Source organism: Octopus bimaculoides, chromosome 4 (genome assembly GCF_046866305.1).
Source record: "Octopus bimaculoides isolate indiv1 chromosome 4, ASM4686630v1, whole genome shotgun sequence".
Lineage (NCBI taxonomy): Eukaryota > Metazoa > Mollusca > Cephalopoda > Octopoda > Octopodidae > Octopus > Octopus bimaculoides.
The window spans coordinates 40,714,160-40,726,585 of NC_142931.1; the positions used below are offsets into that span (position 1 = coordinate 40,714,160).

The window sequence follows — 12,426 nt, forward strand, 5'->3', positions numbered from 1 at the left end:
GTGCGTGCGTGCGTGCGTGCGTGCGTGCGTGCGTGCGTGCGTGCGTGCGTGCGTGCGTGCGTGCGTGCGTGCGTGCGTGCGTGCGTGCGTGCGTGCGTGCGTGCGTGCGTGCGTGCGTGCGTGCGTGCGTGCGTGCGTGCGTGCGTGCGTGCGTGCGTGCGTGCGTGCGTGCGTGCGTGCGTGCGTGCGTGCGTGCGTGCGTGCGTGCGTGCGTGCGTGCGTGCGTGCGTGCGTGCGTGCGTGCGTGCGTGCGTGCGTGCGTGCGTGCGTGCGTGCGTGCGTGCGTGCGTGCGTGCGTGCGTGCGTGCGTGCGTGCGTGCGTGCGTGCGTGCGTGCGTGCGTGCGTGCGTGCGTGCGTGCGTGCGTGCGTGCGTGCGTGCGTGCGTGCGTGCGTGCGTGCGTGCGTGCGTGCGTGCGTGCGTGCGTGCGTGCGTGCGTGCGTGCGTGCGTGCGTGCGTGCGTGCGTGCGTGCGTGCGTGCGTGCGTGCGTGCGTGCGTGCGTGCGTGCGTGCGTGCGTGCGTGCGTGCGTGCGTGCGTGCGTGCGTGCGTGCGTGCGTGCGTGCGTGCGTGCGTGCGTGCGTGCGTGAAATTATATTTGTACCTAGGAAAAGGAATCAATAATTATGATCAAGGCATTTTTTTTATTCGGCTATAGGTTTTCAGTAATGTTCCTTAACTCAGTGACTTGTTTGAGTGACGGTAAAATTTCATCTTCATATGATAATTCTTTAGCAGATTCACTGGTCTGATATCTTGCTGTTATCTTCTGGTTCCTAGAGTTGAAGTTTGATATTGCTAGCAAAAGCAAATCGCTTATCAATTACACATTGACCCCCGCTACTGAATGCAGTGAACTGTACTTCCCTTCATATGATGATGTTGTTGTGTAACCTAAGCTCAGCTCTGATTGAACAAACCTATTACATGTAGGTCATCAGCCAAATGATTATGCACACAGATTTTCATTATTTTATTAACATTGCAGTCATGACTAACCCATTTTTTCCAGTGTATTATATCTAGTATAGTTATCCTTTGCTAAGGCCATTGAGTCAGATTTGAAGGTTTGGTTGTTACTTCTGGCAGGTTTAGATGTCATATAGAGGATCTTTTGTTGGTTGATGTAGCTTTCATATTTGTATAACTGCACCTTGTTCTTGTAATACTTATTCATGACTATTTGGATGATTTTTCACAAGTTGTTTCTATATGCAAATAAGGCTTTTTTTAAAAAAATTATTTACAGTTTTTGGTTTTTCTCTCTGGTACAGTCCTCTTTGGACACTCACTCTCCCTTGCCAGCTGGACTAGCACCACATTCTTTGACTGGATGTTCTACCTTTTGCTGTTGCAAGTAGTAATTTTTTGTCATCACAAATCTAAGAGTTCTACCTATTAGGTGATCTGCTATGTGGTCATGGACTTAGGAAGTCTTGGGAGAATGCCTGCACTTTATTTCATGGCTGAACTATTTCTGTTTCTTATTTCTTATTGCTTCAGTAATGACATGTTATGTGAAGAACTTTCCATATGGAAGTATTTTTATGCTGGTCTCATGATAATATACCTAACATAGATAGTAAAATACTGCACCCTAAATTCTTCCAATCCATGTTTTGGGTCCATGTTCTCAAGGTGTAGGTTGCAATTGAGAAAATAAGGATATTATATAGTTTAACTTTGAGTTGCTAGCTGGTATTCCAGATGATGTTTTTTTTAGTCATCCAAACTCTTTAGCTGATAATGAGATCCATCTTTTCATATCTGATCCATTTGGTTCAACAGTGCTGAAAAACATAAATTCTATGTTAAGCGCTACTTCAGAACATCCAGTGTAATTGTTTCTTTACTAGGATTTTGTACTTTGTGCATTTCATTTTATATTCCATCTTCTATATGCATTGTCTAACTGTGTAGTGTATATTTTCAATTTGTCAAAGGTTGTGGATGTAAAGGTTGTGCTATCAGCTTATCTATATTATCTCTGAGAAGAGAATGTTAATGAATGCCAGACTTTTATCTAAGGTTTTTTTCAGTCTCTCATGACAAATTCTGTTATCTCTGATTGAGTATTCACATCAAATAAACCTCCTGAAACCCCTGAAACTGCTTTGAAATTGCATAGGAATCAAAATGCTTGATTTGATCTTTTCTATACTGAAGTACCTCAGCTGTGCTTGTGTGTATGTTTGTCTTTATCTTTTTTATTCCCTCCATTTTTAATGACATCTATGCAAATGAATTCAGAGCATTAATATTTGATTTAATGATTATTTACTACATGGCTAATACGTAAATTATTTCATTTTATGTTATTAGAAAGAACTTCGAGTGTTCATACTTTGGATTCCTTGGATTTTGCCCGATACTCTGATGATGGTGAAAGACAAGTTGATGAACGCATGGCAGGTAAGTACTTATAATGCATTGTCATTTAAAAATATTTCACATATGTCTATTTAAACTTCTAGAAAATCAGAAAAAATCCAGTATTAAAACACCTGATGACAATCGGAAATGAAACTGATTAAAATATAGTGTAGATGTATATATAAAATATTTCATTTTTAAAGATGAGATTAATCATTTGAAAAATTATAATAATAATGTTAACAACAACTTATTCCAGAAATTTAGAGATCTAAGGGATATACTACATACAGGATGATTCTTCTTCAAGCCAGTTTAATTTCAGGTTGAAGCTACTTATGTTACAAAAATGTTTTAGACAGGCATACATATCACCTAGTTTCAGCCCACCCTCCACACAAGGCCGATATTATGAATTGTAGTTATTATCTTTATTCTTATTCTATTTACTACTGTGAAGGCTCAGTGGTTAGAGCATCAGGCTCACAATCATGATGTAGTGAGTTCAGTTCCTGTACCCGGCTGTGTGTTGTGTTTTTCAGCAAGACACTTTATTTTACATTGCTCCAGTTCATTCAGCTGTAGAATTGAGCTGTTATGTCTCAAAGGTGGTGTGGAGAGGGGAGGCTGGTATGCATGGGTGACTGCTGGTCTTCCATAAACAACCTGCCTGGACTTGTGTCTTGGAGGGTAACTTTCTAGGTGCAATCCCATGGACATTCATTACTGAAGGGGGCTCCATTTTATTTACTACTATAAACGTCTGTATAATATGCTACTATGTATGATATGCATTATGAGTTTTTGGATCTAAATTGTCTTAAAAAAACCTATGATACCATGTATAACACAATGTTGCACAACTGCTATAAAAGTAGATGGTCTACTACAATCCAATAATTTAGTTTTTAGTATTTCATTTTATGTTAAATAAATTGTTATAGGATGCTGAACTTTTTTAGACAAGATGACAAAGGACCAAGATACCTGGTGCTTTGCTGTACTCAAGAAGACCCATACTTCCCAGCAGAAGTGTTAAGGCTGCTCCCCCCTGGTGAAGAGGATTGGCCTGCAAGAGTCCTCAGCCGGTGCCATGTAAAAAGTACTTTTGCTGGTGCAGTGTAAAAGTGCTCATGCCAGTGCCATGTTAAAAGCACCCAATGCACACTGTAAAGTGATTGATGTTAGGAAGGGCATCTAGCCATAGAAACCAAGCTTGATCAAACTGGAACCTGGTGCAGCTCTCTGGCTTGTCAGCTCTGGTCAAACTGTCTAACCCATGTCAGCATGAAAAATAGATGTTAAAAGAGGAGTATGATGATGATGATGATGATGATGATTAATAATAATAACAATAATACAGAAATAATCTAAAAAAATTAAAGCCTTATTATATTATTGTTTCTCTTAATAAAAATGTAGTCTAATATATATTAAATGCACCACTAATTTTAATGAGGCAAAGTGTTTTATGGCAAATATATTTTGTATTAAAATAATTTCTATTACTAATAGATAATGCTGTTTGATAGACATTATCTGCTAGTAGCACTCTGTCTTGATGAGAGGATTAAGTTAAAGTGCTAGTTAATGAGACCACCTGATTAGTATTGAGACTATTACAATTTCAAATCTTTTTAAACACTCTACCTATCACTACTATCTGAATTAGATATAGACTTCTTATAAATATTCTTTTATTGTACAGACTGTGGTGATATTTTGCTGCTTCGGTGGCCCAAGAGGGATGGGTGTTGAGAAGTAGCAATACAACAAATAGTGGTGGTTTCAAAACTCTTCCAGAAATTAGTCGAGATCTACTTAAGTATTTTTAATGGCGGTGCCCCAGCATGGCTACGGCCTCAAGTCTGAAACATATAAAAGAATAAAAGAAATGGTTGAAATTTATTGTACCTTTCACCATACAATGTGTGTGTGTGTGTGTGTGTGTGTGTGTGTGTGTGTGTGTGTGTATGTGTGTATGTGTGTGTGTGTGTGTGTGTGTGTGTGTGTGTGTGTATGTGTGTGTGTGTATACATATATATATATATATATATATATATATGTATATACATATGTATATATGAGTATATACATATATCATCATAATCATCATCGTCGTTTAATGTCTGCTTTCCATGCTAGCATGGGTTGGATGATTTGACTGAGGACTGATGAACCAGATGGCTACACCAGGCTCCAATCTGATTTGGCAAGAGTTTCTACAGCTGGATGCCCTTCCTAACGCCAACCACTCAGAGAGTGTAGTGGGTGCTTTTACGTGCCACCGGCACGAAGGCCAGCAGGCGGTACTGGCAATGGCCACGCTCAAAATGGTGTACGAACAGCCATGCTTCATGGCAGTGAAACATGGGCTGTAACTGCTGAGGACATGCGTAGGCTCACAAGGAATGAAGCCAGTATGCTCCGATGGATGTGTAATGTCAGTGTGCATACTAGACAGAGTGTAAGTACCTTGAGAGAAAAGTTGAACCTAAGGAGCATCAGCTGTGGTGTGTAAGAGAGACGTTTGCGCTGGTATGGGCATGTGGTGAGAATGGATGAGTATAGCTGTGTGAAAAAGTGCCACACCCTAGCAGTTGAGGGAAGCTGTGGAAGAGGTAGGCCCAGGAAGACCTGGGATGAGGTGGTGAGGCACGACTTTTGAACATTGGGCCTCACCGAGGCAATGACTTCTGACCGAGATCTTTGGAAATATGCTGTGCGTGAGAAGACCCAGCAAGCCAAGTGAGACCTAAATCCAAGGCCTCTGCCAGGATGCGTACCTTCCTACACTGGACACTAAACTCCACTTGCGAAGACCTGTTGAGGCAAGTGAAATTGAACTAACTTCGACGAATGGCACCCATGCCAACGTCGTGTCCTTCATTGGACACAGAAACTTGGCTTGCGAAAACCTGTTGAGGCAAGCGAAAGCGAAATCGTGATGGCACCTATGCCCTGGCACTTGTGCTGGTGGCAAGTGTAAGGACATTCAAGCGAGATCGTTGCCAGTGCCGCTGGACTGGCTCCTGTGCAGGTGGCACGTAAAAAACACCATTTTGAGCGTGGCCATTGCCAGTACCGCCTGACTGGCCTTCGTGCCGGTGGCACGTAAAAGCACCCACTACACTCTCGGAGTGGTTGGTGTTAGGAAGGGCATCCAGCTGTAGAAACTCTTGCCAAATCAGATTGGAGCCTGGTGTAACCACCTGGTTCACCAGTCCTCAGTCAGATTGTCCAACCCATGCTAGCATGGAAAGCGGATGTTAAACGATGATGATGATGACGATGATATATATATATATATATATATATATATATATATATATATGCATATGAAACCATTTGTTTTAAATTAGGTTTTGTAGTATTTTGTAATCTGGAGATTCTGATGGTTTTTAGGAGAGGTTTTCAGACTTAATCCTAATATTTGTCTAATAAAGGTTTATTTAAATTTATTTGAAATGTAGGGATGGTTTAGTTTCCCTTCCTGAAGATAAGTTATGTTTCATTCTCAATTGTGGCAAACAATGCTCAGTTATCAACATGCTGTTGTAGGATGTGGTCAAGTTTGTTGTTGGTGGGAAGTAGATAAGTAGCAAGCATTTCAAGGTCCTTAAGAAATGGAAACCTTAATTCAGGAAGTGAAATGGAAATTACTATAAGTAATATTTCAATAAAAGTAAATGTTTTAATGTAAAGTAACTAATATTGTTGTGCTTTACTTTTTCTCTGTTTAGTTTACACTCTAAATATTACTGAACTCTAAAGGCGGCGAGCCTGCAGAATCGTTAGCATGCTGGGCAAAATACTTAGTGGCATTTCATCCATCTTTACATTCTGACTTAACCCCTTTCCCAAACCTGTTGGCCTTATGCCAAAATGTGAAACCAGTGTTACTGAATTCTGATTGCTGTGGAATTTTTCATTATTGTTGTCATTATTACCACCATCATTACCTATGTTAAGCAAATCCCTTTATTCTCCCTCTATAATGAAATATTTTTACTTTTCTAAAAAATTCAGTAAAGCGCTAAAGATTAAATTTTGTTAGTCTCTCCATTTATTTTTTTATTCCTCTCTCTTCATCTCATACATGTACACATCATATTGTAATCTAAAATGCTGTGTTGAAATATTCATGTTCTTTCCCAAAGACAAGGAAATGTTGATCAATCAAGTTAATTGGAAATAAACTTCTCACTTGTTTTATTTTTAATGTGCATTCTTCTATTATTAATCTATTAGTTCCAATTTCAAATTTACTGTAACCTTAAAAGAGTGTCAAATAAAGTTACACAGAATATTATTTCCTTTCAATCTTTTATAATCTACCAACAACTGTCTTCATCACAAAGTGAAGGTTGGAGAGCAGTGTAGTTAATTTGTTGCCAGCCTTAAGATTTCAGTTAAGTTTCTGATCTGCGAAGGCAGAACAAATAGAAATCATATATCTATATATGAAACTCTTTGTCTTACTATCAGTGTTCTCCTTGATATAAATAGTTGTATAACATCTATAGATTTAAGTGATGTTTGGCAGGCCATATGATTGTTATTAAGAAAGATGGGTGGCATTCTCTGTTTAAAGTTTTATGTTCAAATAGGAACTTCCGAAAAACAGAAAGTAGCAAAATACAGAAAATGAGAAGGTATGGGTGGTGGTGGTGGTGGTGGTGGGGAGAGAGAGAGAGAGAGAGAGGGAGGGGGGAGAGGGGGGAGAGAGAGAGGAGAGAGAGAGAGAGAGAGGAGAGAGAGAGAGAGAGGATATGTGGTTAAATACTGGATTGGCTTGGTGAATTGTGTATTAAACTAGCAGTTCATAGATCTTCAGTTCCAATCCATACTGTTTCATTGTGTCGTTCAGCTTTATGTCTTATTTTCTTTCTCTACTTTGTTGTTGTTTAGCCCTAGGTCAGCTCTGATCAAGCAGATGCCTGATCAAAAGTGCCCCAGAGAATGAACATGCTGTCTTTTTTTGTGTATAAAGGAAACATTGTTCAATCTATTCTTCCATTTTTCTAAAATAACTGGATGTGATAGAAAGAGTTTTGGCTATTATTTTCTCAATAACTTTACCCATTTTTCTGCCATCAATACGATTATTCCACTTACACTGTTACTTATCTAGAAGAATTTATACCTGTGTTCTTTGCTCACGAGTAACCTGACGGAGATTCCCTTCCATTTTAACTCTTGTATATAGTTGCATCTACTTAGTTCCATTCTAGTAGCCCTACATTTTATTATACATTGTGGCAGTCTTAACGTTTTGCATCTGGCTGGAGTGAGAGAATTTCTAGTAGTTGCAATGATTGACTAGTTGTTTGGTGTCTAACTACGCCTGGAATGCAGAGAATTAGTGGCAATGCTTGATGCCAGTTGAGAGGTATCCACATCAAGTTTTTTATAGCTGTATGCTTGTCCTTAATACCAACCACTTGATAGAGTGTACTGGGTGCTTTTTTTTTCACGGAACCAACACTAGCAAAGCCATCAAGTAATCTGCAAGGCAAGACTATGATGATGTTGGTACAGAATTGAAGGATGTGGTTTTGTGCCAGGTATTGTGAGGTGACTAAAATATGATGGGGGGATAGGGACAGATGTCTTACTGCAGAGGAGATACATGGCTACCCCAGCAGGAAAGGGAGTAAGTGTGATGGAAATGAGGTGTCAGGGTATACTTCCAAGGTACAAGAAGGTGAATAAAGAGGGAATAGGGATTAAGAATTGAGGACGACTGACTGGGTAGGTAGGTTTGTGAAAGTATGAAAGTGGAGTCACAGACAGTAGAGACAAGGATAGATGTGAATGCAGTGAATGATGAACATAGATGGAGGCATGGTCAGTGATGAACCTCAGCTTGAAGAAATGTAAGGAAAATAGGTGTGGCTCAAGGAGGAGGCAGTGTTACATAAAGGTAGGTTGGAGAATAACAATATAATAAAATAGTAGACAGATGAGCAATAGGGGGAAGAGGCAAAGTGTGGTGGGGAAAGAAGAGACACAGTGCCAGAAATGGAGATCAGAGCTACAGAGGGTAGATATAGTGAATTATAAGTGAGGTGGTATTGATGTCAGACATGAAAGTGTGCTCAGGAGAAAGGGGGAATTTATTGTAAATATATTAGCAAGGGATGGTGCTGTGAGTGCATGATGAGTAGCAACAGAAATGATTCCAAGAAGAATTACTTGTAGCACAGAAGGGGGCAAGTAAAATATGTGCATCTGTATCCTCAGACAACCACAGCAGCAGAGGAAACAATGCTGTAGTTAGAATGATGAAGGAGAGATTAGTGTTACAAAGTTGAGCTGCTGGGAAGGCTTGACAAGTACATATTGGATGTGGGAGCAAAGACATTAAAAATATACTTTTAGGACCTCATTTTTGCTGAGATAGATGGCTCTTCTTGAGACAGGTGAATCACCATTCATCTTGGTCCTTTGTTATCTTGATGAGAATTAACAACCCGAGGTCGGTCTTCACAACTTCATTCCTCATCTTCCTTGGTCTCTTTCTTCCATGAGTTCCATCCACATGTAGCAATTGATATTTCTTTATGCAGCTGTCCCTGCATGTCACACAACCATACCAGTCTTCTTTCTTGCAAATTACATCTGATGCCTGTTAAGCCAAATATTTCTCTCATGGCATTTGCACTTTGTTGTACATGATACTGAAATTGCACCTCCAGCAGAGTATGCTAGCTTCATTTTTTTTTTCAGTCTTCTTTTGCCCTCTGCATTCACAGCCTACATTTTATTATCAAGAAGCATTGCTGTTCATATACAGGCATCATACAATCTGTCTTTCACTTTGAGAGAAATTCTTTTTATTACTAACAGAGTTAATAGTTCTCTGAACTTTCTCCTGCTGGTTTGTATTCTAGCAACTATACTTTAATAAACATTCTCCTCTACTGTTAATTAGGTCACATAGGTAACAGAAACTGTCTATTAGCTCTAAAGTACCTCCTGGGCATTCAAGGAAATCTATTCCCCATGCATTTTTAGTGTCTATCACTCCTGTGATCTGTCACAAACAAAATCTACTTTCTCTGCTAAAATTCCTGAGGTTTCACTACACCACTTATATGTCTGTAGTTTGTACTGGATATACTGTGTGGAATTGCTGTCTATACCTTTTCTACACACTGAATATGGCCATTTTCTTAAAGGGAATAGCATACTGTTTTCCTGCTTACTGAGACATCAGTCTTTTCTAAGTTAACTTTAAGACCCTTTGATTCCAGGAATTTCTTTGACACCTGGAATTTGTTTTCTAATTCTACTAAAGATTCAGTAATAATAACAAGGTCATTAGCATAGGTTAGTTTCCACAAGACACTAGTCTTAAGCTCCTCTCTTATGACCTGGAGGACAATGATAAATTGGAGGGGAATGGGAGCTGAGCTCTAGTGAACTCCTACCTGCACAGTACTTGTATATGGTTTGGATGGCTCTCATCATCCATTCATCTACTCTTAGCTTCTGCAACAATCTCCATATTAGAGAGCAAGGGTACTTGTTTTCTCCAACTCAACAAAGCCAAGTAGAGTGGTTTAATTTTGGCTAAATCTTTTAGAGTTGCATTGCTAAGAATAGAGCATCAAATTTAATTCTCTTCCTAATTAGTTGGTACATTTGTTGTTCTATTTTCCCCTCGGTAGATTGATTCTTGTAGGCAAAACATGGGCATAGAAGAATTCTAAATGAATGCAGTTATAAAGATACAAGATGTGGTAAAGTATTTAGTGCTCATTTTGAAGATGATACTCTGTAGGCAAAGTGCTTAGGAGAAAAGGTAGGTGTTTTGTGTGGCATGTAGCCTTTTAGTTCAGAAGAGCAAGAGCCATTGTAGAGAAGGTACAAGAAAATAAAGTAAGGTTATTGTTTATCTCGAGGCTATCCTTGTTTGAGTAGGCCTATGATTAAAAGCATTCTAACTATGATCATCCTGTCTTGGCCATATTTAGCTCAAATATTTGACCAGTTTTATCTTCAAAACAACTAGATCCGGCCTCTTACACCTACCTGACAATGTCACTCTGAAAATATATGATTACATCATTGAAACCTCAAAGCTATGAGATTATGCATTATTAATTCAAAAGAATGTGAATAAATAAGCATTATATTTGATAGTGATTTGAGTGCTAAGGGGTTAATGTAGTCTTTTCTAAGCTGGTGTGGCATGATTTGAGGAAAATTTGACTGCTATTTCTATCGTGTTGAGCAATAAGGTAGATGCTCTCTCACTGGCTTGAACAAGTAGGATGTAGTGTATTAGTGGGCTGGTTGTTATCTTGTACTGATGAGTGAAAGTTGTTTTATCATTTTTTTCTATTTTTATCTTGTTTAGAATCTCTTTTCTATAGCAGTGACACCATCCTTGATATGTGACCTGTACTTTAGTGTGTTTTAAACTTTTGTCTTATATAGAATTAGATGTTGCTTGGAGTCGACATCTTTTCTGTTCATGAAGAGAAAGTTTGGCCTCTGGAGTGCAGGTTTGGCTATGTTATATGGTTGCAGTGATAGAATTGAAGTGTAGCAATTGTTGAAACTGCAGATTTGAATTAGCTGTCAGTTTACACAGCATTTTAATTCTAAGTTCATAAGTTTTCCTAATTAATTACTTATATTGAATCTGGAAGTGTGCTTCTACTTTGCCGCTGTATTGTTGTTGTTTAGCTATATGTCAGTCTTGGTGGAATAAACCTATGATGTAAGCCACAACCATCCTGTCTTTTCAAATATTGTTCAATACAGACTACATTATCCAGTAGTTCCTTTCATTTTTAAAAGATGGACGAGCATAATTTGAGAGGTTTAATGACTGTTTTTTTGAAGGTTGAGTAATCACATAAAAGCTCTTTCATCCGGTAATTCGTTAGATTAAAGCCCCACATGACTGCAATTTAAATTTAAAATTTCAATAAAGGAAAATGTTTGACTTCAATTTTTTTGATACTGTAATCTGTCATTTTTACTAGTTTATATAATGGTTTTACTGAAAGTAATGCATTAGTGGGCTCTCTCTTTACTTGTTTCAGTCATTTGACTGCGGCCATGCTGGAGCACCGCCTTTAGTCAAGCAAATCGACTCCAGGACTTATTCTTTGTAAGCCTAGTACTTATTCTATCGGTCTCTTCTGCTGAACCGCTAAGTTACGGGGGACGTAAATACACCAGCATCGGTTGTCAAGCAATGTTGGGGGTGGGGCAAACACACACACACACACACACACACACACACACACACATACATACATATACATATATACGACAGGCTTCTTTCAGTTTCCGTCTACCAAATCCACTCAAGGCTTTGGTCAGCCCGAGGCTATAGTAGAAGACACTTGCCCAAGGTGCCATGTGGTTGGTAAGCAAGCTACTTACCACACAGCCACTCCTACGCCTATAAGTTTTTTATTAACTGACATATACCATTCAAGTTTCACAGAGTAACCCTTCTTCTGTACAGAGGTACTATTCAATAGATTCCATCACAGGTGATACATTTATGTCATCATTGAATTTAACTCCTATCTGCTTTAGAAATATTCAGGTGTGGACTGTTGTGTCTATTTCTTCATAGTTACTTTCACCTCATCTGTTTCCTCAAATTGTCCTCCAGTGGACTGAACAGGTGGAAGTCAGAGGACATCAGAACCAGGTTGTAAGAAGGATGGAGGACCATTGACCAGCCCAGTTTACTGATTGCCTGATTTGTTGCTAAAGATGTGTGGTTGCACATTGTCATGTTGATTGTTTTAGATTCTTGTTTGGTTTTTTAATCCTAATGGCTTCTCTAGCTTTGTGAGTGTCTCAGTATACCGTTCACAGTTCACGATACAGTTATGTTCCAGAAGATCAAAAAGAATGATGCCCCACAAAACAGTCACAAAACAGTCACGATAACTTTCTGTGTTGATTACTGGTTCTTGAACTTCTTAGATCTTGAAAAAGCGGTATGATGTCATTCCATGAACTGAGCCTACATTTCTAGATCATAAACATACAAACATATTTCATCTCTTGTCACT

General features: G+C 39.1%; 1 protein-coding gene across 3 annotated transcripts in view; it reads left to right on the plus strand.

Annotated features, from left to right (window-relative positions):
• Positions 1 to 12,426, plus strand: part of LOC106880460 (RAB11-binding protein RELCH homolog) — a 245,776-nt gene that overhangs the window by 35,350 nt on the left and 198,000 nt on the right. For all 3 annotated transcript variants that reach the window (XM_052967015.2, XM_052967016.2, XM_052967018.2), the window contains exon 2: positions 2,321 to 2,410. In XM_052967015.2, coding sequence (XP_052822975.2) covers positions 2,321 to 2,410 — 90 coding nt within the window. The remainder of the gene's footprint in view (positions 1 to 2,320; positions 2,411 to 12,426) is intronic.